The sequence below is a fragment of the Paramisgurnus dabryanus genome, chromosome 6, assembly GCF_030506205.2.
Source record: "Paramisgurnus dabryanus chromosome 6, PD_genome_1.1, whole genome shotgun sequence".
In the NCBI taxonomy this organism is placed as follows: domain Eukaryota; kingdom Metazoa; phylum Chordata; class Actinopteri; order Cypriniformes; family Cobitidae; genus Paramisgurnus; species Paramisgurnus dabryanus.
Genome location: NC_133342.1, coordinates 28,639,318 through 28,663,107, shown reverse-complemented (window position 1 = coordinate 28,663,107; position 23,790 = coordinate 28,639,318). Strand labels below are relative to the sequence as shown.

Genomic DNA, 23,790 nt, shown 5'->3' with positions numbered 1-23,790 from the left:
TTGACAAGCGCAACGAACATTTTAATACAGAAACCATTGTTTATGGCATTTGCAGCCAAACCACAAATTATGGCTATTATAGGAACCGTAGTTTTACTAGTATTCTGGATTTATAATAAAACTATTGTTATGCAAATAGTAACGAATCTGACAAAACATGGTTATAGTTATACTACAATAAAACCATTTAATATTCTTTAGAATGTTTTTAGGGGAGATGGTGAATCATTTTTAAGATGTACTTTTGCCTGAATTAATGTATATTTGTGTCACAAGAGGTCTCGTTTCATAAGACATCTGGTGGTGATAAACCACAAATCTTTAGAGTTATTTTCAGCCACGCAATATACGAGAGTCGATAACAGCACTATTTAAGCAGAGGCGACTCGCGCTGACAGTCAAAGCATTAAATGACGTTATGTGTAGTTGTTTCATGGGTCTACACTGCCCTCTTTTGGTGCCTGCACACATGACTCGGGGTACGCCTGCCACATCTCGTTAAAATAGCTGTGATTAGTTGCTTTTCCTTAATCTCATTTTGTGATAATTAGCCTACCAGTTAACACCCACTCAGAATAAACTTCTTAACTGCATCAGCGATGATTTAATCACATATATGTCGTTTAAAGTCTGTCCTCGGCGTTCTCGGTCCTAACATTTAAGGCTACAGTGCGTCTCGACAGTGAATCCATAAAGCCTATGCCTTTTTCCGAAAAGTTTAAGTATTTATGCAATGCAATCAATCAATCCAAAATCAGGTGAGAAACCTGGAATAGGGTCCATCTTTAATCCTGGGAAACATACTATTTTCCCTATAAATAAAATAAACATTTATAAATGGAGGTAAAATGTTCCAAACAACTAAACTTACAAAAATGTAATGAAGGACATCACTGACATCATGCGTAATTGTTCACACCCTCTGCACAGTGAGGTAATGAAGACTTCATATTATTGAATGTAGTTCAATGAAAATAAATAAGAAATCTTCGTGTGCATGTTTTCTTCACTGCAGCCTCCACACATATCTTAAGACCGTGACAAGTGTGTCCGTCACTGTCAGATAAGGACTGTATGTACACTTTTAAAAATAACTGTTAGATAAAGGGTCCGAGCTACAGAAGAACCATTGGTTACCAAAATGAATGTTCAGTCACCAGTACTTTAAAGGAACATTTATTTCTTACTACTTTATAGTAAACCCTTTCCACTATAAAGAACCAGAAGGTTTGGTGGATAAGCATTACTTTTCAGATTCAAATCAAACCAACCAAACAATAAATGTAACTGATTACAAAAGTTAAAACCAGTCTTGGATAAAGAGTAAAAGTAAGATGACTTATTTGGCTAGTAAGCGGTTATGCAACTGGCTTGGTGACAGAACCCACCTCTGAGTTTGTCTCAGGACAAATTTCTGATTCTAATTAATGTATTTATTAATTTACAACAAACAAACAGTCTGTTTCTTTTTGTATTCGCTCTAGATTTGCTGAGTTTGAGTTTACTTGATAGTAATAGTTTCCTGTAACTGAGATAAAAGGCAGATGTTTCCAATTGAGCAAGGAAACTGTGTTCACTTAAAACAAGCAACAGGCATGGTGGGGTAAGCAGGGGCGCTATTGTTTTTTAAGCACTTCCCCTACCCCCATCTTTCAGATAGGCGGCGGACTGAACCCATGGTAGACTAGAGTCCACCTTCAATTTTTTTCGGACTTCGCAAACTTTGTCAAACTCAGACGTAACTTGCATGAACTCTGTATTATTTGGCCTTTAGAGGCTGAAACAGTGCTCAGCTCTTCTCACGCGAATAAGTTTCAGGTTTAGACTTTTTTTAAAACAATGAATAGCAAGCAAACTTTATCGGGTTTACAGTTAACATGTCTCTTTATCATAAGCTTTTCGCTCACTTATGGATATCCGTCAAGCTTGTTCGAGGGTAGCGCATATTCAGGAGCAGTTCACAGGCACAGAAATAAGTAAGTAACAGTTAACTCAAAATTGTTATGAATGTTACAAATGCATATTTACTATTTAAATTCACGAGTTTGTCGATTAAACGGTGTTTTTGTTAATTTCTCTCCATACGACGATAAAGCAAATTTAACTCACAAATCTTAATTCCCCAATAAGAGACATACACTTCGTCATTTGTTAAATCGCTTAAGCAACAAACGAGGCCAATCGATTTATTGAACACCCATTTTCTTTTAGGGAATTAACATTTCAATGGTTTCAGGGTGGTAAAAACAATTGCTTCTTTTCAAACCCGTTTTACACATTTTTGTTTATCAAACCGTGACGTGTATTTTGTTGTCAACCTCAAATGATTAAAATGTTTTGTTTATTTGTACACTCTTTACAGAAACTGGTGCGCTTTTATTGTCCAAAAGAACGTCAGCTGCACTGTGCAAGGCAGTGTGGAAAGTTACGTTGAGCCTGAAGCCGCGCGCTGTCCAGAGCATCAGCCTGACTGTGAGCAGCCTGTGATGTAAGTACCTCCAGAGACCGGGAGGGGTGTGTGGAAATTTTGGCGTTAGCTACTTAAAGGATGAAATATGTTCTACTTCATGCAGCGCTGCCCAGACCGATAGGCGTATGACGGCAAAATTCCGCGATAGCTAATCGAAAGCAGCGTGCTGTCGCGGTACTCTGAGGTCATACAATCATCGCGTCTGCGCAGCACTGCATAGATCGAACACACCTACTGTGTGCTCTTCATGGACTCCGCCAATAAATAATCTGCCAATAAAAGCCGCCATGTTAGCCAGATACCACAATGTAGTTTGTGTTTACTCTGGAGCCGACCATGAAAACCTTAATTCGCGCCCTGTTCACATTTAAAGACTTGGGTATATGGATTATTTTATATGGTGTGGACCTAGTGTGTTTGTGGCATTAGACGAACTAAAGTTGTATGTAAACGTGGCAAAGTGGTTTAGTTTTCACAGATAAACTGATTCTGTTATAGTACCAGGAGTAAAAGTTATTATTTATGTCGTACCTGGAAATTCTTTCAATCTGTGCACACGACTGTTTTACCCATTTTATGCGCGGAAACGAAAGCCCGGCCTGCAGTTGACTTGGATTGCTTACACATTTCTCTGGTTTCAGTTATCACTGACAGGAAAAGATTATTTTGATTATTATATTATAAACATTAAGTATAAATGGAAAGTTAATGACATTTACTTACTCCATTAAAGCCTGGTCTGGAACAGGAAACCAACTTGTTTTTATAGAAAACGCTACACACTAATCTGACCACTGATTCATTAATTGCATTATGACTGACACCGGAAATGATGTCACCTGTTTTTTGCTTGGAAAACACGTTGGGTCACGGGTTTGATTGGTAAAATATATTTAGGGTAAAATGTATTATAAACATAATACATAAAATAAATATAATTATTGTACAACTACAAATAAACAAAAATAAAATTAATATGGTACGATTTGTTGATCTACCACAGTACATTTTAAATTTAACCTACATTGATTAACATTTATTTATTTAGCAAACACTTTTTCCAAAGCAACTGTGACGAGACTGATTTTTTTGTGTGTGGGGGGGTAATTCGTTAATTAGTTTTATAATTAAAGTTTTACAAGAACTTATTATTGTTTAGAGGTAACAATATCAACACCATTAAGAGAGTCTTAAACAGACTAGGCCAAAAAAAAGTTAATGCTCATCTTTACCTTTCCTTTCATCCTGTAATTGAGCCAATACTGTCAGTTCATGGACTATTACTCAAGGTTCAAAGTAATACCAATAAGTGGCTTAAGGCATGGTTTGATCAAATCCTTTTTAATGAGAGTCTACAGTCCAAATGTTTTTGGTTTTTACCTTTCAGCTCATGTAAAAGGTCATCTCAATCACTTTTCTCCCCAGATATCGGACTCGCTTTCGACCTACTTACAAGATAGCATACAAGACTGTGACCGAGCTGGAATGGAGATGCTGTCCAGGATACCAGGGTCCAGACTGCAGAGAACTAAAAGGCTCTCCAAACAGAGACACGGTGCATCCACAGTCGCGCCAAGTTCCCCATCCTGGACAACCACGACATGCGCAAAGTAGGACATGCACTTGAGTGTATGATTTGAAATAATAGCAATTATGGCATCAGAAGACTAACTGAAGCTTATCCCACTCATACAGTTGACATGTTTACGATTCATGCTTTCACATTTATTTTGTTACCGCAGGGTCAGAGAGACGTGAAAATGGACAATATGATGTCAGACGAGCTGACAAAACACGTATGTTGGAGGAAGAAGTGCAGCGGCTTTCTCAGACCGTACTGGATCTCCAGACAGCCATGACGGGTATGGCTGAGAACCTGCGCACAGACCTACAAGAGGACACCAGCAAGATGCTCATTACTCTCCTCAATGACAGGAGCGGACCTGACAGCGCAAGAGCAGGTGGCACGGAGGAGAGTGCCGTGCATCTGGACGGCCACCAGGCCATGAGAGGACACACCCACGAAGAGAGGGAAATCGAGAAAGTGCTGGCCAGGTTGAGTGATATGACAGATGCACTTAAAAGCAAAGACGAAGCTCTCGAGGAGCTGCGAGGAACGGTGACGGGACACGACGGACAGATCCGAATGCTTATGGATGCCTCACAAGGCCTGCCACTCACAGGCGCCACCCCGCTGGATGCAGATATGCTTCAGACGTATATTGATGGAAAATTTGAGAAACTCAAGAAGGAGCTTGTTGCAAACATGGAGGACCAGATGACCAATCTCAAAAATGCATGCGACGATAAGATTCATTCTCTTCAAAAGGCTTGTGAAGACGGAAAGGACAGTGGCTACGTTAGCCTCACTGATCTAGTGCAACACAAGGAGGCCGAGCTTAGAAAGGAGATTCGCGACCTTCGCCTTGATATGTCCATGTCGGATGGTCTGGTGCGCACGAACCGGCAAACGACCGATGTAATCGGGAATGGTGACTACAGTGACTTGAGGCGGGAAATTAAACAAGTGGCAGAAGCCCATCGCATCCTCAATGCCCGCATGGACAACGAGTTGGAGCATCTGTCCGCGCTGAAGTTAGAAGATATTTTCGGCGACCGTATAGAGGACCTGGAGGACAGGATGAACGTCACTGAGAAAAACACAGAAACGTATTGCTTCTACGTGGATGAGAAACTTACAGCGAAAATTACGGATGAGGTGGATGCGCTCCGTCAGCTCCTGAATGAGAAACTGATGGATGTACAGGACCAGTTCACCACCATGCTGATTGAGATCAACAACAATTCCCTTCCAGGGCCATTTATTGATACACTTCAATCTCAGGTGAACTCTAATAAGAACCGTTTACAGGGATTGGATGACAAATTTAACGCCATTTCTCAGATATGCTCAGCCGGCTGCACAACCAACACACCCACCGATTCCCAAAAAGTAGAGGATCTGGAAAATCTTTTGAAGGACGTTAGGCTCTACAGAAATGACTTGGATGTCTTGCGTTCTGATATTGTTAACAACGTAGCAAAGCTTCATGCATTAGAAGATACAATTACAAGGACGTCGCCCGAAAAACAGTTTATCAATGGTCATATTCAGGACACCAACAAAAGACTCAATAATTTGACTGAAAATGTTAATGGGTTGACTGGAAATGTAAAAGGATTAGGAGATACGGTACGCAAAATTAGCCAAGATCTTCACACATTGAACTCCACATGCTGCAATTTGGGGGAGGTAAGCATCCCTGGTCTTCATGTAGGAAGCAGACCAAGTAATAACCAGATTGAAGAACTACGAGACAAACTGGACGCACTGAATTCTCGAGTAACTACAGAGCTGAGCGTGTGTAAGTTCAGCGCAGACGGAGTAGTTAAGGGTGTGTCCGCAGTGGACGACAGGGTAACTGCTCTGGAGAAGATCTGTGGACGCCTTGATGGTGGGGCAAATCATTTCCAGGCCCTTTCAGGGGACTTGGAGAAGCAAGTGGCAAAGATGAACAGCACTCTGGGTAGCCATTCAGGAGAGATCACAGCTCTTCAGAAATCCCTTCAGAATTATCAAATCCAGCTAACAGACATTGCTAAGCAGATCCTTAAGGACCATACAACTAGAGAACAAGGTAAGCTTTCATTCAAATAAAAATGGAAATATGAGGAAGCCACACATCCCTTTATTCATATAAGCCAGGTTGGTGTTGGAAACTGAATGATTGCTACCAAAGCACAAGTCAGTCATTGTATTTGACTGTAGTAGTTCTCTTTTTTTAGTACTAGCTATTTTTATTTTCTCATCTTTTTATTAAAATGCTTTTCGTTATCTAAGAGCTTGAATATTCATGTCAAATCTTTTCCATACTGAATCAATAAGGCAATACATACTGTATACAATAACCTACTATGCCCCGTAGCTGTTGAGAAACAGGGGGCCAAAAAAAGGTTTCCTGTGGCATACATGCCCATAATATGTCAAAACAACAGTTAGTCATATTGGAATGGATCCCTCTGATTTTATTTGCAGGAATGCTTAGCAAGTAATATATATATAATTTGATCTAGGAAGGTTCTTAGAACAGTCCTATATTGTTAAAGTCCCCATGTGGTGAAAATCAAGTTTTTATTGATGTTTATATGTCTGTGTGGTGTTTTAAATATGCTTTAAAACAAACCATGTGCAAATTCATCATTCAACACCATTGCTGAGTATTTTCCTCATAAAACTGCAGTTTTCCAAAGGCCGCGGTTTAATATCACCTCGGTTTTCTATATCACTAACATGGAGACCGAGCGCAACACGTCATAACCTGAAAACCACGCCTACCGGGGGGAAAACAATCCAACCGTCTCCACTGACTTTGTATTGCGTGAGGCTCAAGGCTTAGAACCGGTTCACGGAACGAAACCAGAAACTTTAAAAAAATATATGTTCCGGAACAGAATCGTTTATTTAAAATATCGGTAACTGGTTAATACCGTTATTTTTTTTTCATTCTTTGACAAGATTTCTGTGCAATTTGACTTGGTGAAGTTCACTTCCGGTCGTCATTGACTCAATGGAGAAATTATAAGCTTTCCACCAGCAAGTAGCCTACTCAAGCCCAAGTCTCTAATACTCAATAAGAAGTAAATATTAGCCTCTTTCACACAGTAATTCTGGAAAATTACCATGAATTTACCAGAATGAATTTACCAGTGAATACAAAAATGTGCTGTTCACACACGCAGTGACATTCCGTCTTTTTACCAGTAAGACATCATTCACACATCAGAATCAAAATACCGGTAAATTAGTTGTGAAAGCGGAAGTTACCTGTGGCGCGCGGCAAGCTCGGTGTTGTATTTGTAAACTATCCACGTCGTTCATATCCATGGTCCGTATTTTGTTGTTTTCACATCTGTGGTAAACGCTGATGGTCGCGAAGTTCCTTGTGACCAAACAACATTGCATTAGGTGAAGTTAAACCAAAAATGCGTCTTAAACAACAGTACTGTTTGCACATTAGGCTTCACAGAGGGCGTACTAAGGACGTCGGCAATTCGATGGTAAGCTGTTTTAAACAACTTTGGTGAAGAAATGTGGATGTAAACTTCAGGTGTGCTCGACTTTTAATCAGCATGTGTGTGGAAAAGTCTGTAAACAAGACTGTATGCGTGAAAGGGACTATTGTAAGCTACCAAGTATCTAGAGATGTTTGTTTTTTTAATACTAATTAGTGGTGTAATGGGTCGCAGTTGATCCGTGATCCGGACAGATCTCGACCCACGTTTTGGCTTGCATGCGATTTGCGGATTAATACGCAAATTTAAATAGGGTGAAAGTTTATCATTTGCACGTGTTTCAAAGGCTTGCAAATGTTAACACTTAAGTGATTTGAAACAATTTAACCACAAAAAGGCGCTAAAGTGAGCAATTTTCTGTACGCTCAGACGCACATGCGGTTAAATGTGTCCGGTCGAACTCCAATCAAACGTGATTATACCTATACTCTTCAAAGATCAGAACTCTTATTGTGTAAACTTGAGAGAGAGATGCGCTACTGTGTCTCATACTGTAGTCCATTAAAATACATTTGGCAAATAAAGCACTGAAAAACAACGTAATTTTCACTTATACTGTTTAGGCTGCATCTTCTTCTCCAAGCCCCGTTTGAAATTCATCCTCCGTCTGTGTGTGTGCGCGTGTTTAAGTGCACTCAACAAATGTAGGCATGTCAGAATTACAGTTATGCTGCTTACATAATGTAGCCTTTTAATGTTTGATAACAAGATAGAGACTTATGTAGACTAATAATTAAAGTTTATCACCTAATGATCAGCCTACTTATTTGTATGTCCCACAGCTGACATGGAAAGTTATTTGGTTCGGGAACTTGATTTTTTTGTTCTAACCGGTTCAGGAACATCAATGTTAGGGTTGAACCGAATACGGAAATGTTTAAAAACTGTTTTTGTTCGGAACGAACCAATATGGGAAAAAATCTGGTTCAAAGCCCTGGTGAGGCTGCCTCCTTGTCATTTCTGGCTTATAACAAAAACAAGAATAATGCCTAAAAGCTGCTATGTGACAGGGGTACAGTAAACAAGCCAAAAACCCCAGAAATACGTTTTTATAAGTTGTCGACACCAAATTGTGAGCGTTTAAAGACACAAAAGTGAATACAGACAACTTTTCATTGTACTACTATTATTAGAACTACGCCCACTGGAGAGAAACGTAATCGGCAATCCACTTTTGTCTCCTTAAAGGCTGGGTTTACGGCTCGGTTGCTTATAAAAACGTATTTCTGGGTTGTTTAGCTTGTTTGCTGTACACCCTGTCACACAGCAGATTTTAGGCATCAGCCTCATGTCATACAAAGTGAATGGAGATGATTGGATTGTTTTCTCCCAGTGGGCGTGGTTTTCAAATTAGAATATATGTGCTCTGTCTATGCAACCAATCATGACAACACAGCCGAACGAGTGGATCAGGCAGTGTAAGCCATAGATATGTATGGTGCACAAACTCAGTGCTGAAACAATTGCAGGTCTAATTCTGTGATGCGCAACTCGAACCCGAATACAGCATCTGTGTACATATATATCTATGGTCTGAGCTGGTGTGATTGAGTAGAGGCGGGGACTAATTAGCATATTCAGGCATGAAGAAATTATCATCACAGAACAAAACTTTTCCATATGCTGTTTTAATGTTAAAAGATGATTTTTAAGGGATAAATTATCGACTAGGTGGACTTTAACTTTACGTGCCTTTTGAAAGCGCCTTTCTTTAATGTAAAGAGAACTGAATTAACTGATCACTTGGGTCCTGATCGTAAGCTTTTAACGTTGGGTATTCTCTATACTCTTTTCCTTTAAAACAAGTTTTATATATAATGTATTATTATTTACCGTAAGGGGTGTTCAAAAGCATCCAGTAAATCCTTACTCTTGGTTAGATCAATGTTCTGCAGACTGGGTTGGCTTCTTGCTTTTATTAAACAGCTTCAACATTATGCTAAAAATACCAAAGTTCAATAAATATTTCTATGTTAGAATAATAGTCAGAATGAAAGCCGAGCAAATACTTCATTAACCTAACTATGGGCTGTATACAGTTACCAAGCAACGTAGCAACTTGACCGATGTATTAATATACGCTTGTGCGCTTAATTTACAAACTGTTGTTTAGATTTAAGAGACACGATTTTAACTCTCACTTCAGCTTTCTTCCTTACAAGGTTATGGTTAGTTTCTTGTATGGATTGCAAGCCAAAATCCCTTTTCTTTACGAGCTTAAGATATGTGTGGTCTTTAATGATCTTTTGTCCTGCTTTCACTGCCTATATACAACCGAGGAGTTGAGTTCAGTCGTGGGTCTGGTATTCATTATGTCCTAAAGTCAATGTAAGGGCCTCTGGAGGTGATGAATTCCCACACCCAAATGCAGATGTTCAGTTTTCGTATGACTGTGATGTCACGCCATCCTAGGAGCCTCCTGTTAAAGGCTGATGTAATCATTCCTGATAAGGGTGGAGGTGGATATTTTTTCAGCTCCCTTCTATTGCCCCTCTTCCAAGAACATTGGCTAATGGATGACCTTGTGTTAATGCGCTAAAAGTTTATCTTTATATAAATCTAAAGGACTTTAAATGGAAGATTAGCTTTAATGAAGCATTATTAGACTGTAATTTTGCATTGCAGCCCATGATAAAGCTAAATGTTCCACGACAACACATGTGCCAGGCTGTTGTGTATGTTTCTCCTAACATATGTTTCGGCTTTTGTTGTTTTTAAGCTATTGTGAGACACGATACAGTTAAAAAGTTGAAGCACATTAGACCTTATCCCTGAATAGCTTCGGCATTACTCAAACTCTTTGGCTTCGGATCATGGCAGAGACACATTGCACAATACTGGAATACTGTGACTAAGCCTTGAGCCGTTGTGCCGTGAAGCCTCACAGCTCGGATTCTCGTAATTTACTCTAATGGGTCTTCATTGATTTAACATTAGTCTCATAATGTTTTGGGATGAATAGAAAACGCCCACAACTAATGTTGATTCATTTTTCTGGCTTCTAATCAGATGCACTCAGAAAAAACCCTCAATTTTGTTTGTTTTGGAGACCATGACTGACCAGTGGGAATATTTCTCACCATCACGTCGTCTAATAGTTTGAGTTTCTCCTGATAGTCCCTAAAGTGAATCCTAACTTCACATGGTTCCCCTCCACACCCTTATCAGTTTAGTTCCACGCTTCTGTGCTTTCTCTCACATCCTGTTGATTGATATCTCAGTCAGAGGATGTTGGAGAAACTCTTTCCTGCTTTCACTGAATCTGTCACTACTTGAGGCGAGATCTTTTTTATTCTTTACAGTGTCCAAAAAAAATACTTCCTATAGCTGTCACTGGGGCAGTATTCAAAAGGTCCTAATATGTACCATTTAGGTTGAGATATGTATACATATAATACCAATTTGTACCTAACCAATATTCACTCTTTGATACTTGTGAGGTATTATATTATGGAGTTTTTCCATTGCATAGTACCCCACGGTTTGGTTTGATTTGGGTCGGTTTAGCTTAATTTGGGGTGTTTTTCCACTGGGTGCAGTACGTAGTACCTGATACGTTTTTAGTACCACCTCAGTTGAGGTTCAAAGCGACCCGAGCTAATACCAAAACGTGATGCGAAAACACTGTAGATCACTGATTGGTCTGAGAGAATCATCACTTCCAGCATCATCGCTATAATGTAAAAGATTAGCTTTACCTTCATGCTAGCTTGCGCTGTCTCAAGTAAACATGTTGTCGTCTGTGCTCTGCTATTAGTTCCGAAACTCCATTTTAGCGATGAAAAACATCTACAGGTTGATAATCAGGAACACCATACCAGTCTTTTCCAGACTTGCAGATTGTGGCGGCACATTCGCAAAGCGCACGTCTTAAATGCAACTTAACTTGCCGCCATGGGAGTTTGTACAGAAACTGTCATGTGAAACAGAAGTAGTGATAAACGCGGTGTGTAAACATCTATTTGTGGTGGCAAGTTTTATTTTTGTGGCGGACTGAGAAATAAATGAATGTATGGGGATGTATACCGTACTGCCCTACAAAGGCTAAGTGCAGTAACTACGCAAACACTGAAACCAAGAAAAATGCCCATAAAGTTTTATACACCAGCCAGTCAAACATGTTACTGCAATTTTGGAACACACATTTCTCTGAAATGGGACAAAATTGAACCAGGAGACTTTGTCACAAGACACAACAGATCTCCCAATCCCCATTTCAACTCTTAACTCAATTTTGACCAAATGCGTAGTCACTGCGCTTTGGGTTTGTAGTTCAGTAGCATTCCAACAATGCTCTCACTTGTATGATGTCACAGTAGTAGGCAGCACAAATATAACGACACACCTATAATCCTTGCCACTCCGAAGTGTTACGAAACTCGATGGAAAAGATAACCAAGCCAAAATGAGGTGAGCTGTCCCAACCTAACCCAAACCTTGGGGTACTATGCAATGGAAAGCGCCATTATAAACTCTTTAGGTTGCCACACCAGTGATAACTAGGACAATTTTTGACAATTTTTTCCAACGGTGTATGTAAGCTTTTATTTATTTACTAATACTAATGCACGTCGTGTGATGAGATATACTGAATTTTTATTGATAAACTAAAAGGTGTTTCTGGGGTTCAAGTTGCACAGGACCCTTCTGGAAATTCTCACATTGGATCGAGCCACGAGTAAGGTTACCTGCTGGCAACTCAGTTTGTGTGTGTGTTGCTTTCCAGACCAGAAACTGTCAACCAAAAGACCATTTTGACATAGTACAGTCATAAATTAATTTTTGGTGAAGTCATTTTAACACATTAAAACCTCTCAGCTGTAAGAGCCGTGTCACCTGAGTCCCCGCATCCAGTATCCTTGTGATTTGTGTTCCTGTTGTAATGCACTGTGTGTAATGATGAGTCTGTTTCTGATCTGAGTGCCAAATAGACTGTGTGGGAAACGCACAGATAAATGCCCGCTATCCCTTGGGGGAGGTAATGTATGTGGGAATATGTTTGTGTGAAATCTGATATTTAGGCAGCAGCTAAATGCAGACAAACAGCACTGACGCATGATTTTAGCCGAGTGCATTTTGCCAATATCAGCTGATTAGCTTTGAAGTGAACTCGTGGGACTCAAACCCCGCCCACTTTTGGATCCATTTCTACTACAGCCAATAAAATCAGAACTTAAAATAGACCCTACTGTGAAATGACGCACTTCACTTCTCAATTTAGACAACAACATCTGGTAGGACGAGATTTTTTTTTTAAAGCATATAACAGATTGAAATAAGACGGTTTTGGAAAAATAGATGCATGTGAGATACATGAGAGAAGTGTAAAAAAGTGTGATGTTTAAAAATAGATTTTCTGTCTCTCACAGACTGAAAGCACAGCATCAGGACCAAAGGCATTGTAAATATTAGATTTACCTCCTTTAAAACAATCTTGAATGGAGCATTAAAGCTTCCTCTCGTGGCTTTTTAAAAACATCTCTGTTGGTGTAAATACTTTATGAAGTCTGACACACTAAAACAATATTAGAAGTAAATAGTTTTATGAGAGATTTTACATTATGGGTTGCATGCCATTAGGATACTTTATGGATGATATTGTGAAATGAATGCGGCCAATCTGACTTTACCGGACTTTCAATTAACTTTATATTTCTGTGTATAATTAAATGAATAGGTTTATTTATATTTACTCAACTTCATGGTTTACTAAACTTTTATGCAGTGGCGGGCGGTGACTTTTTTTTTTTCGATGGCGCTCGATGCCTATTTAGCGTATGTAGCCTGTCATGTGTGTGGTTTGTAATTTCAAAATGTGTGTTCACGTGTCTTGTCAAGATCCTCGCATAATCTCATGCATAATTACAGTTTACTGTTAAGGGAGCGTCTTGCATGTATTTTGTGAACGTGAGCGTCTCTTTTATCATAAACGGTTTTGATGCATGTGCAGCACGCACTTATTTTGACAAAACACGTGATGCACAGGGTTAAAATGACGCAACAAACACATATTTTGAAAACACAAGCAACACACATGACACTCCAAACACATATTTTGAATTTGCACCCCTCAACTGAGCAGTCACGAGCCGCCACTGCTTTTATGGTTTTGTTCATTTCATGGAAATAAAGATGAAATCTTGGAAAATATTCAAGGCCACTGTTTTCCAATACTGCAAAAATACAGTAGAAGCCCATTGGAAGGGGAAAAAAATCTTAAATTTCAAAAGCTATCATACGGCCTCAAAAGACTTGGAATATGTCTCGTAGTGAATTCATTATACTGTTGTATTTGGAGTGACAACTCATTAACTTTCATTTTATTGAAAATAGTGTATATCGGATATTCTTCATCTTTTGTTCATTTAGTGACATCTGATTTGTCCATTTGGTTTTATACTCTGTATTAGCACTGCCAACAAAAACTAAATCTCCATTCCCAATTTTTCCCTCACACAGGCCTGCCAGTGAGGCAAGAGAAACCTGCATCTGTCCCTGACACCAGATCTCCATTACAACCCCATAGACCCTATATTCCTCATATCCACATACCTTTGGTAATACCCCACAGAACAGTGCCAGTGACCGGCCGTCCCCAAGTTCGCCAGCCCACCATCTCACGCCAGCCCTACTTCCCACAGCCGCCCAGGCAGCCCACCCACCCCAACCAACCCGCCGTACACAAGCCGGTGGTGGTCACGGGGCAAGCCGGTCCACCTGGGTATATGCGCAGAGTAACGGTCAGACGGGATCACACCTCGAAAGACACGGACACGCACGTGACAGGATTTGCAGGTGCACCAGGTATGATGTGAAATAGGGTTTGCAAGGCTTGAAGCGTCAACAGTATTTGAAAATAGTTTTTTCTCTGTTTCATAGGATATCGACCTGTCAATCCCGTCTTATATAATACAAACCAACCTCAACCTCAAGGTAAATAAAAATCAATTGATCTGTTATTTCAAATTCTTGCTGAATTTTAACATTTTATTCTTATAATAGTTGCACATATTCCATGGAATCCTGCACACCAGAGGCCAATTGCAACTCCAGGTCAGTTACAATAAAATAAAATACCCAAAAATGGCTTGAATCAGCTTGAATTTAGCTAGGACACAGTGTATTTCTATTATGTTAATCTATTGTTCAGAAAAAGATGGATATAGTAAGTAAGTTTCACCACAGTTTTTTGAATAAATGAAAACATGTCTTTTATTTGTCACAGTGTTGCAACAATCACCCCCCCCCCTCACATACACACAATATGTATTTGATTTGTAGTAATGAGATCCATTCGATGCAAAATCTAACATTTTAAAAACGTTTAGTAGGACTATATTGTACCATCTATACCAAAAAAAGCTTGTTTCAGCTACATATTTGCATTTTAGACAATTGTAAAAATCAAAATGGTGTCACGATCAGCTCTTAAACCCTTGAACTTCCTTTCACAACAGTGTCTCAGCAGCACTTCTCGATGGACCCCTTCTCATTCTCAGCTGGACTTACAAGACAGACTTTCTCAGGAGACTTTGGTATCATTCGATTTGATAGGGTGCTGGTCAATGATGGAAGACACTACAACCCTCAGACAGGTAAACTGAGATGCAATTCTTTTACTACAGTTGTTCTTAAAGCTGCGTCCCAATTCGTATAATTATACTCTGCCTTAATAGCATGTACTGTTTTTGTGCTGGGAAAGTACATGTTGTGTAAGACTACTGTATCACTGTGATCCGAAAATTCAAACATTTTGAACATAACTCATATTTGCATTCAAGCATTTCTTCATTCATTATTTGTCATGTAATGTTTACTCTGTAATTGAATTTATTGATTCAGTGCCGCATCATTTGTTAATTCTGTGTAGTGCAACTAAACTCCGCCCTCTTGCGGTGAGTTGTGGGTGATATCAGCCGTTTCAGTGTTCATGGATCTACAGTAGACCACCCGGAAACTTTATGGATACTCATTTTAACGTACTATGATTTGCGACATACTAATTATAATTTCAAATACTGTTTAGGGTGGAATCCAATGACTTCTTTTAAATGACATAATTTTACAATATAGTGATTATATTACATTTTTTGAATCATGGATCGAATAATTTTCCGATCAGCAAAAAAAATGGAAATGGGGAATATAAAATATCAACAGATCAAGAAATTATAAGTATATGGAAATAGAAAGGAACAAATAAAGTATAATATTAGTATTTAGGAAGAGAATATAATCAAATTAATAATAACATTGGCCCTTATTTATCATTCTTGCGTAGAAACGGGCGTATATGTTGGCGTACGATTATGCTTACACTCCTCTCACCGCCTGATTTATGAAGCTGTGCGTACCTCTGAAATTCAGGTGTACGCAATATCTGCCCTTCATAAATGCGGCGGCTGAAAACGATCGTCATTAGAATAACAAGCCCATATAAATTCAAGTCTCCACCTCCCCCACGCCCTCATTTTACGACATTGACACATGGAAGACGGCAAAGACGAGAAACCAGGGAAGTGGAAAGAAACAAAATTGTTTTATTTGGGAGTTTAAAGAGCGGGATTAAAAACACATTAATAATTGCATGACATTTTGTAATATTTGTATTATTATTTTTATTATTAATGAAGCTTAATTGATATTTAGAAGAATAATTATTTATTATTATTATTGTTTAATGTTGCCTACATCTAAATTATATGTCTGCTTAATGGTTCGGTTAATTTTTTTTTAAATAATATTTTAAAATGATGTAGTAACTTTTGTAGTGTGTTTTTCTGTATTTACATACAGTTGTTTGTTAGCTAAGATCCCGTTTGATACGGAGCTCCGGATATAATTCAAATTAACAATTTGTTTCCACGACATCCACATGTTTTACTAGACTAATTCATAATTTGAAGTAATAATAATTGTAATAGTAATGACGAAATATTATAATAATTAATTCCAAGGAACAAACTGTTGAATATTGGGAACGAATTTTATATTTATGGCCATACTTTAAACTAAATAAGAAAAAGAAGTGTTCATAATGTAGCATAAAAGATAATTCGTGGCCATGATTTTGTCCGCATGTCATCATGATCGGATTTATGGCTCCATTCAACACAAGCATTTTACCTTACCTATTCATGTGTAACTATTTATTTATCATCGAATAGTATGTAACTAGCTTACCTTTTGATGCATTATTACCATGTTTTCGTAGCACATCCTTGTGCTTTCTTTCAATGTGCAGCTTCAGATTCCAGGATGAATATTTGCTGACTTTTACAGTCTCTCCGCACTTCTTTTCAATGTTTTCTTCCTGTCCAATCTTAACTTTGATTTTTACTTTACATTTATGTAGAAGGCTTTAATTCCATAATTTGCTAGACGTTTTTACAGATTCTCGAACTAGCAAATTATCAAAGGGCGTTCTGGGTTCAACGAGCGGTGCTGAGCGAGCTGACTTTTTAGAAAGGCGCTTTGATGGTAATATTACCGCACCGCTCAAGGCTCCGCTCCGATCCGCTCACATGCTTTGCCCTGAAACGTCAGGTAAAGCGCCCATGCTCTCAACTGAAGGAATACATATGCCTACAAATCAAATGCTTCGGTAAAGTCTCACAAATTAAACATTGAAGTACATGTTGCATAAACATAAACACTGAAGTTTATAATTACTATGTTTTTGTTTTTTACAGTGGGTCATAATATATCATATATTTTCATTTGTCAGTGCGTTTTGTGGTGTTAGGAATTGTTTGCGCATTTCTGCACTAACTCAGAATGTGCGTACACCACCTCCTGAGCTGGCGTAGGATTTGAGCGTGCCGTACGCCAACGTCCATATTGATAAATCTCAAAGTCACCGTGGTTTTGGGTGTACGCCAGGTGTACGCTGGAAATTTGGTGTACGTACTTTTGATAAATGAGGGCCATTGTCTTTATTCAATAAATGAAATATATTTCATTTTTTTAAAGCTACAGAAATGATTTCCATTTTGTTGTGTGAATAATAATAATGGCACAAACATACTGTATAATAGCACAAACGTAAGAAGATTTCTTAAGTGTACTGCCACTTTTAAGACCGAATAAACATGGATCCATATGATTTCTTTCTGAACTGTTTGCGTTCACTTTTTTCAATTTTCAGTTCACAATTACAATTTATTTATATAGCACATTTAAAGGGATAGTTCACTTTAAAATGAAAACTCTGTCATCATTTACTCATCCTTATGTTGTTTTAAACCTGTATGATTGATTTTTTCTGATGAACACAAAAGAGGATATTTTGAGAAATGATGGTAAACACACAGCAGTAAGTGACCATTGACTTCCATAGTAGGAATAAAAAAAATATGATGGAATTTAAAGGGTACCGTCAACTGTGTGCCTACCATAATTTTTCAAAATATTTTCTTCATCATTTATCACAATACTTCCAAAATATCTTCATTTGTATTCATCAAAAAAAAAGAAATCCATACAGGTTTAGAACAACATGAGGATGAGGAAATGATGAAAGAATTTTCATTTTAAAATGAACTATCACTTTAATTACAATGTCTGTTGACCAATGTGCTTTAAAGCAAATCATCAAATAAACACAAGATAAACAGTACAAACAAAAACTAAAAAAAACTAAATAGAAAATAAGACCTTAAATTCATGCAAATCTCAACAGTCGCATGCTTTTGAAAATTAAAATGTTTTTAATCATAACTTTAAGACATAACTGATTGTTTTTATGAGAATACTTGGCAAGAATTTGGTATTTCGAGATCATTTTGGGTGTATGTGTCCTGTCAAGCGCAAAGATATTCTGTATTTGCCTGCTTTTTTTAAGAGGCACATCTCCGTGCGTGCACTTATGAGTGTGTGTCCATTTGAGTATTTGTGTGCGTCTGTGCACACAGAATACAGCTCAGTTTAACATCTTCTTGCGATCAAATTGTTTCAAATGGTTTAAATGTTAACATTTGCAAGCTTTAAAAACCCATGTAAATTATAAACTTTCTATATAAATACACTGTAAACAATTCTTGTAGAAATGACAGTATTACTGGGTATTACTGGCAACTAGCTGCCAGTAACTTACTGTAGATTTTACATTTATGTTATTTACTGGCAACAGTTTGTTCAAAGTTAAATGAACATGAAACATTTTTTTATCTTCTACAGTAAGTTACTGGCAACCAGCGGCATAATTACAGCAAATTTTTTACAGTGTAGTTATGCAATTCTGAATGATGCGTATTTGAGCGATTATTATTAAAGAGAGAGGTTATTAGAATTTATACTTTTATTTTGTGTCGCTTCTGACTGGGTGGGCCAGCCATCAATCTGAGTGAGCCAGTGCCACCTTGCCCTGCAAATTTTTTTTCTTAGTATTTTTGTTTTGTTTTCAGTAGAAATATCTAAATTAAAATCAAAATGTATTTTCTTTAAGAGCAAAATCTAAAAAATAAAAATATCTGCCAAATGGGTGAGGAAAAAAATCTAGAAATAAGTTTACTTTTTCCTCAAACATTTATTTCAAGAAAAAATTTCTCACCCCATTGGCAGATAATTCTGCTTGTTTTAAGGACAAATTTACTTAAATTTTATATTTTTTGTCTAAAACTAGATTTCGTTTCTTGGGTCATTTTGTTCATCGAGAAAATACATCTTGATTTAAGATTTTTTTTGATATTTTTACTGAAACAAGACAAAAATACTAAAACAGAAAGTGTGCAGTGTGGCCCTTATGTAGCCTCGCCACTGCGATGTATATTATGCTGATTGGGGCTGATGTAATTTATAGTAAAACAGGAGGTTAGGGCGGGGCATATTAGTTGGCTCCTCCCTCTTTTAAATTAGCCAATTGCGTTTAGTTCACCCCACAGCCTGGAATCTGATGAGAAGCCGAAGTGAAGAATAATAATCATAAAAATCGTTTATTTGTATAGATGGATGTAAAAGATTTTAATGTTTAAATACAGTGTGCAAAAGTCTTAGGCCACCATGCTACCATTAGATGTGTTGTTTTTGCAATGTTATAGTGATCATATATAAGTATTTCTCAGTCTCTTTATCCAGAAAATACAGGAAATGTGTTTGTAGTATTAAAAACAGTATAAAAGTATAAGCTGAAGTGTCAAGTTTTTAGGGTAAACTCCCCTTCCACTTGAGCAATAGCGGGAAACTACAGGATCTCTTAAACTTAAATAAAATTAGAATGACTTCAGGATTTCAGTCTCTTTAAAAAAGCTCAAGATGTGTTTCGTGCCAAGAGAGTTCACACTAAATACTGACTGATGCCTGAAGAAGACATTTAGTTCTGAAAATACAGGAAATTCATATTTCCTGTATTTTCTGCTGTATCTTAAAAAAGAGTGAAAAATAAATATGGATGGACATTAAAACTTTGCTAAAACAACTAAGCTGGTGGTGGTGGCTTAAGACTTTTTCACAGTACTGTATATATTAAAGTCCAAAGAATATCATTTAACACATTATAAATGTTAGAAATGTATTGCTGAAACATGACGCAAAGGCTGTAAACTATGTAGTACTGAATTGCACAGTTTTTCACCACTTATGAGTTTAGAATTTTTAGGCAGGCACATGGCCATGCCCTTAACACAATCACGAGCATCCATTCAGGTTGCAGTGGTATTTGAAAGTTTAGAGAGACGGCAGCTTTCCCATGAGTGGGCGTTGGTTGAGAGCAGAGAATGCTGCATATTTTTCCATGATTTTGATAACTTATTTTATTCTTTTCAAATCTATTTTATTCAAATTTGGTTGGAAGTTGGGTGGCTAACATCACATTTTTCTTTGGTGTGACAAACTTAGAACACATTTAATATTTAACTTTACAGGGATTTTAAAGGGCATATTTTGGCAATGTCTTGGAGCACACTATCCTTAAGGCTATCATATTCATACTAAAAGTATAAAAAAACTTTTAAATTAATGGAGACTTTAAGCCCCACAGCTCTGCATATTTTGTAAGCCTCTCTTATTTAACATCTGATTTATCTCATTTTATTTCAACAGAGAACTCTGATTAAAAACCACATGTCTTGCAGATGTAGTGCGTCAGCAGTGCAATGGACATTGGCTTAAAGGAATAGTTCACCCAAAAATGAATATCCAGTCATCATTTTTTCACAGTCATGTTGGGACAGAATTTTCATTTTTGGATGAACTATCCCTTTAATCCCAGGGTACAGATCTTGTATTCACTGTATGATACTTTGGATAAAAGCCTCTGCCAAATGCATCAATGTAAAATTTCTTTTCAAATTCTGAATAATGTATGAATCATGGCCACAGTATCCCATAAGCAATATAACGCCAGCCTGTGTTGTGTTTTCTGTATAGTTGTCACCTACCTGACTTATTTTCAGTACTGTATGTCTTCTTTTGTGAATTGTTTGCTGTACTTATGGTTCTTTTTGTTATGATAAATGTATAAGGGTCATTTTCATGATCTCTCGAAGGGCCAACCCAGGTCCAAAACACTATCCTGCACAAATATGTTTTTGAATATGAATATGTTCTACTTGGCAACTGACTCTGTCCTTATCCTCCCATATAGGGATCTTCACAGTGCCCACTGATGGCCGTTATTTGGTCACCGCTGTACTTACAGCTCCTCGGGGCGAGCATGCAGAAGCTGCGCTCTCCGTCTCCAATCGCAGCGTGCAGAAATTGGACACAGCAGGTTACTGGAGTGGCCACCCAAGACTGACCCCAGATCAGTGCACATGCGGCGGGTCTGCGTCCTTCAGCCTTATCCTTCCACTCCGGCAAGGAGACACTGTGGCTTTGGTCCGCACTGCTGGAAAGCTTGCGGTTTCGGAATCTAGAGAGATCCTCTCCACTTTCAGCGCTATATTTCTATATTCCCCCCAGGCAAGGAGATAACCCAAAAGTCAGCGAGGAGCGTTAATAATGTGACTGTTTTTATGCAAGTCTAGCCATTTACAATGCTGCCTGCATTATGGAATATGTGTGACTATGCAATAGAGTTCGGCTTATTTATCGAAAATACAGCACGGAGTTACTTGTTTGCCAATTAGTATATTAAAGGGACACTGCACTTTTTTTTTAAAAATATGCTCATTTTCGAGCTCCCCTAGAGTTAAACGTTTGATTTTTACAGTTTTGGAATCCATTCAGCTGATCTCTGGGTCTGGCGGTACAACTTTTAGCATAGCTTAGCACAATCCATTGAATCTGATTAGACCATTAGCATCACACTCCAAAATAACCAAAGAGTTTCAATATTTTCCCTATTTAAAACTTGACTCTTCTGTAGTTACATCGTGTACTAAGACTAATGGAAAAGTTGTGATTTTCCATGCAGATATGGCAGTGAACTATACTCTCATTCTGGCGTAATAATAATAACCAAGGACTTTGCTGCCGTAACATGGCTGCAGGGGGCGCAATGATATCACGCAGTGCCCGAAAATAGTCCCCTGTTATTGAAAGATACAGTACTAGGAGGGACTATTTTCGGCTGCTGCGTAATATCATTGCGCCACTTTGGTTACTTTTTAGGGCGATGCTAATGGTCTAATCAGATTCAATGGATTGTGCTAAGCTATGCTAAAAGTGGTAGCGCCAGATCCGTAGATCAGCTGAATGGATTCCAAAACAGTAAAAATCAAATGTTTAACTCTAGGGGTGCTGGAAAATGAGCATATTTTTTAAAAAGTGTAGTGTCCCTTTAACAAAGCTTGTGTTGGAAGTGTTAAAGGTATACTCCAGCCAAATATCAAAATTAACCCATGATTTACTTACCATCAAGCAATCCAAGATACACATGTCCATCATCTTTCAGATATACACATTTGGAGTTATTTTAGTAAATGTCCTTGCTCTTCCAAGCTTTATAATGGTAGAAAACAGGGATCAGGGAACAACTTTGACGTTAAATAAAAAGTGCATTTATCCTTCACAGAGGTAATTCAAATTTATTCTAGTTTATACATTTTGAATTATGGATATTTTTCTTACAAAATCGCATTTATTAATTGCAAAGACCTTTATTAAAGCTCTTGGAGCTTTGTGGATTACTTCTGTTAAGTATGGATGCACTTTTTTGGGATTTAAAGTCAGAAGTTGTTCCCTGATCCCTGTTTTCCACCATTATAAGTTTGAAACAGCAAGGAAATTTGCTTAAATAACACCAAATGTGTTCGTCTAAAAGATTATGGACATGTGTATCTCAAATGGCTTTGGGGCGAGTAAATCATGGTTTAATTTTGATATTTGGCTAAAGTATCGCTTTAAAAAAACCAACCCGGCAAGCCACCGTAAATGTGTGCCAAAGAAATAAAGCGTTCCATTAGATTTAGGATATAATCTATATATTTACAATAATCTGTCTCTTTATGTTTTTTAAATTGTGAATTTACAAAATATCTATAAATGTAAAAGCAGGTTTATATATTTTTAAACAATAAATGAACAAATGTAAGCTTCATGTTTTTTGAAAAACCACATTGCACTGACAGGGTCACATGGTTTTAGTGTGAACAACACATTTTTACAGACAAGAATTTTATCTTAAAAGAAACTAAGCATGATATAGTTCATCAAGCACTTATTTGCAGTTATTCTCATGGTGTTGAAACAGCTTTTTTACTCGCACAGCTGCAAAATTTATTTTGAGAGATTAGGCAATGCTTCAGAAAAGATGTTAAAGCCATAATAGATGCCGCCAAATGAATAATTCAGTATTGAATTTGTGTATTGAAAAAATGACAAACTAACTAAAGCAATAACTTTGCCATTTGCACATAATCTGTAACTGACAGACAAACAAAACACATTTTTAAAGTTTACACTTAAAGGTCACAGAAATGTGTGATGAAAGCAAAGCAGGTTTTTATAGAAATTAGAGCTGGGCATAGATTAAAATAAATTAATCTCATACAAAATAAAAGTAATTTTTTCCATAACATATGAGTTTGTGCTCCGTGTAATTATTATGTATATATAAATACACACACATTCATGTATGTATTTAGGAAACATTTACATGTGTGTATATATTAATTTATATATAAATAAATAAAACAATATTTAAATAAAACATTTCTTAAATGTATATATATATGTATGTGTGTGTGTTTAAATATACACACACATCACAAACTCATTATTCCAAAAAATGACTTTTATTTTGTATGAGATTAATCTAGATTAATCTATACCCAGCCCTTATATAAAGTAAAAAACTCTGTACACCA

General features: G+C 37.5%; 1 protein-coding gene across 2 annotated transcripts; it reads left to right on the top strand.

The window, feature by feature from the left end:
- The first annotated feature begins 1,662 nt into the window (after positions 1-1,662).
- Positions 1,663-21,709, top strand: emilin2a (elastin microfibril interfacer 2a). 2 transcript variants are annotated; one of them, XM_065276481.2, is made up of 9 exons: positions 1,663-1,976; positions 2,363-2,488; positions 3,896-4,080; positions 4,213-6,108; positions 14,003-14,347; positions 14,423-14,469; positions 14,545-14,596; positions 15,001-15,138; positions 21,126-21,709. In XM_065276481.2, exons 1-9 carry the CDS (start codon positions 1,840-1,842, stop codon positions 21,452-21,454), a joined length of 3,255 nt encoding a protein of 1,084 aa, XP_065132553.1. In that variant the 5' UTR covers positions 1,663-1,839; the 3' UTR covers positions 21,455-21,709. The 2 variants fall into 2 exon arrangements, with proteins under 2 accessions (XP_065132553.1, XP_065132552.1); XM_065276480.2 differs by having other exon boundaries at positions 1,664-1,976; positions 14,423-14,476; positions 14,546-14,596; positions 21,126-21,703.
- The last annotated feature ends 2,081 nt before the right edge of the window (positions 21,710-23,790 follow it).

Bases quoted from the DNA above. Each gene is read 5' to 3' on its own strand.
- emilin2a (XM_065276480.2), top strand. From the start codon at position 1,840: ATGAATAGCAAGCAAACTTTATCGGGTTTACAGTTAACATGTCTCTTT. The intron at 2,489-3,895 runs GTAAGTACCTCC...TTTTCTCCCCAG, and splicing joins GACTGTGAGCAGCCTGTGAT to ATATCGGACTCGCTTTCGAC. The intron at 4,081-4,212 runs GTAGGACATGCA...TTGTTACCGCAG, and splicing joins ACAACCACGACATGCGCAAA to GGTCAGAGAGACGTGAAAAT.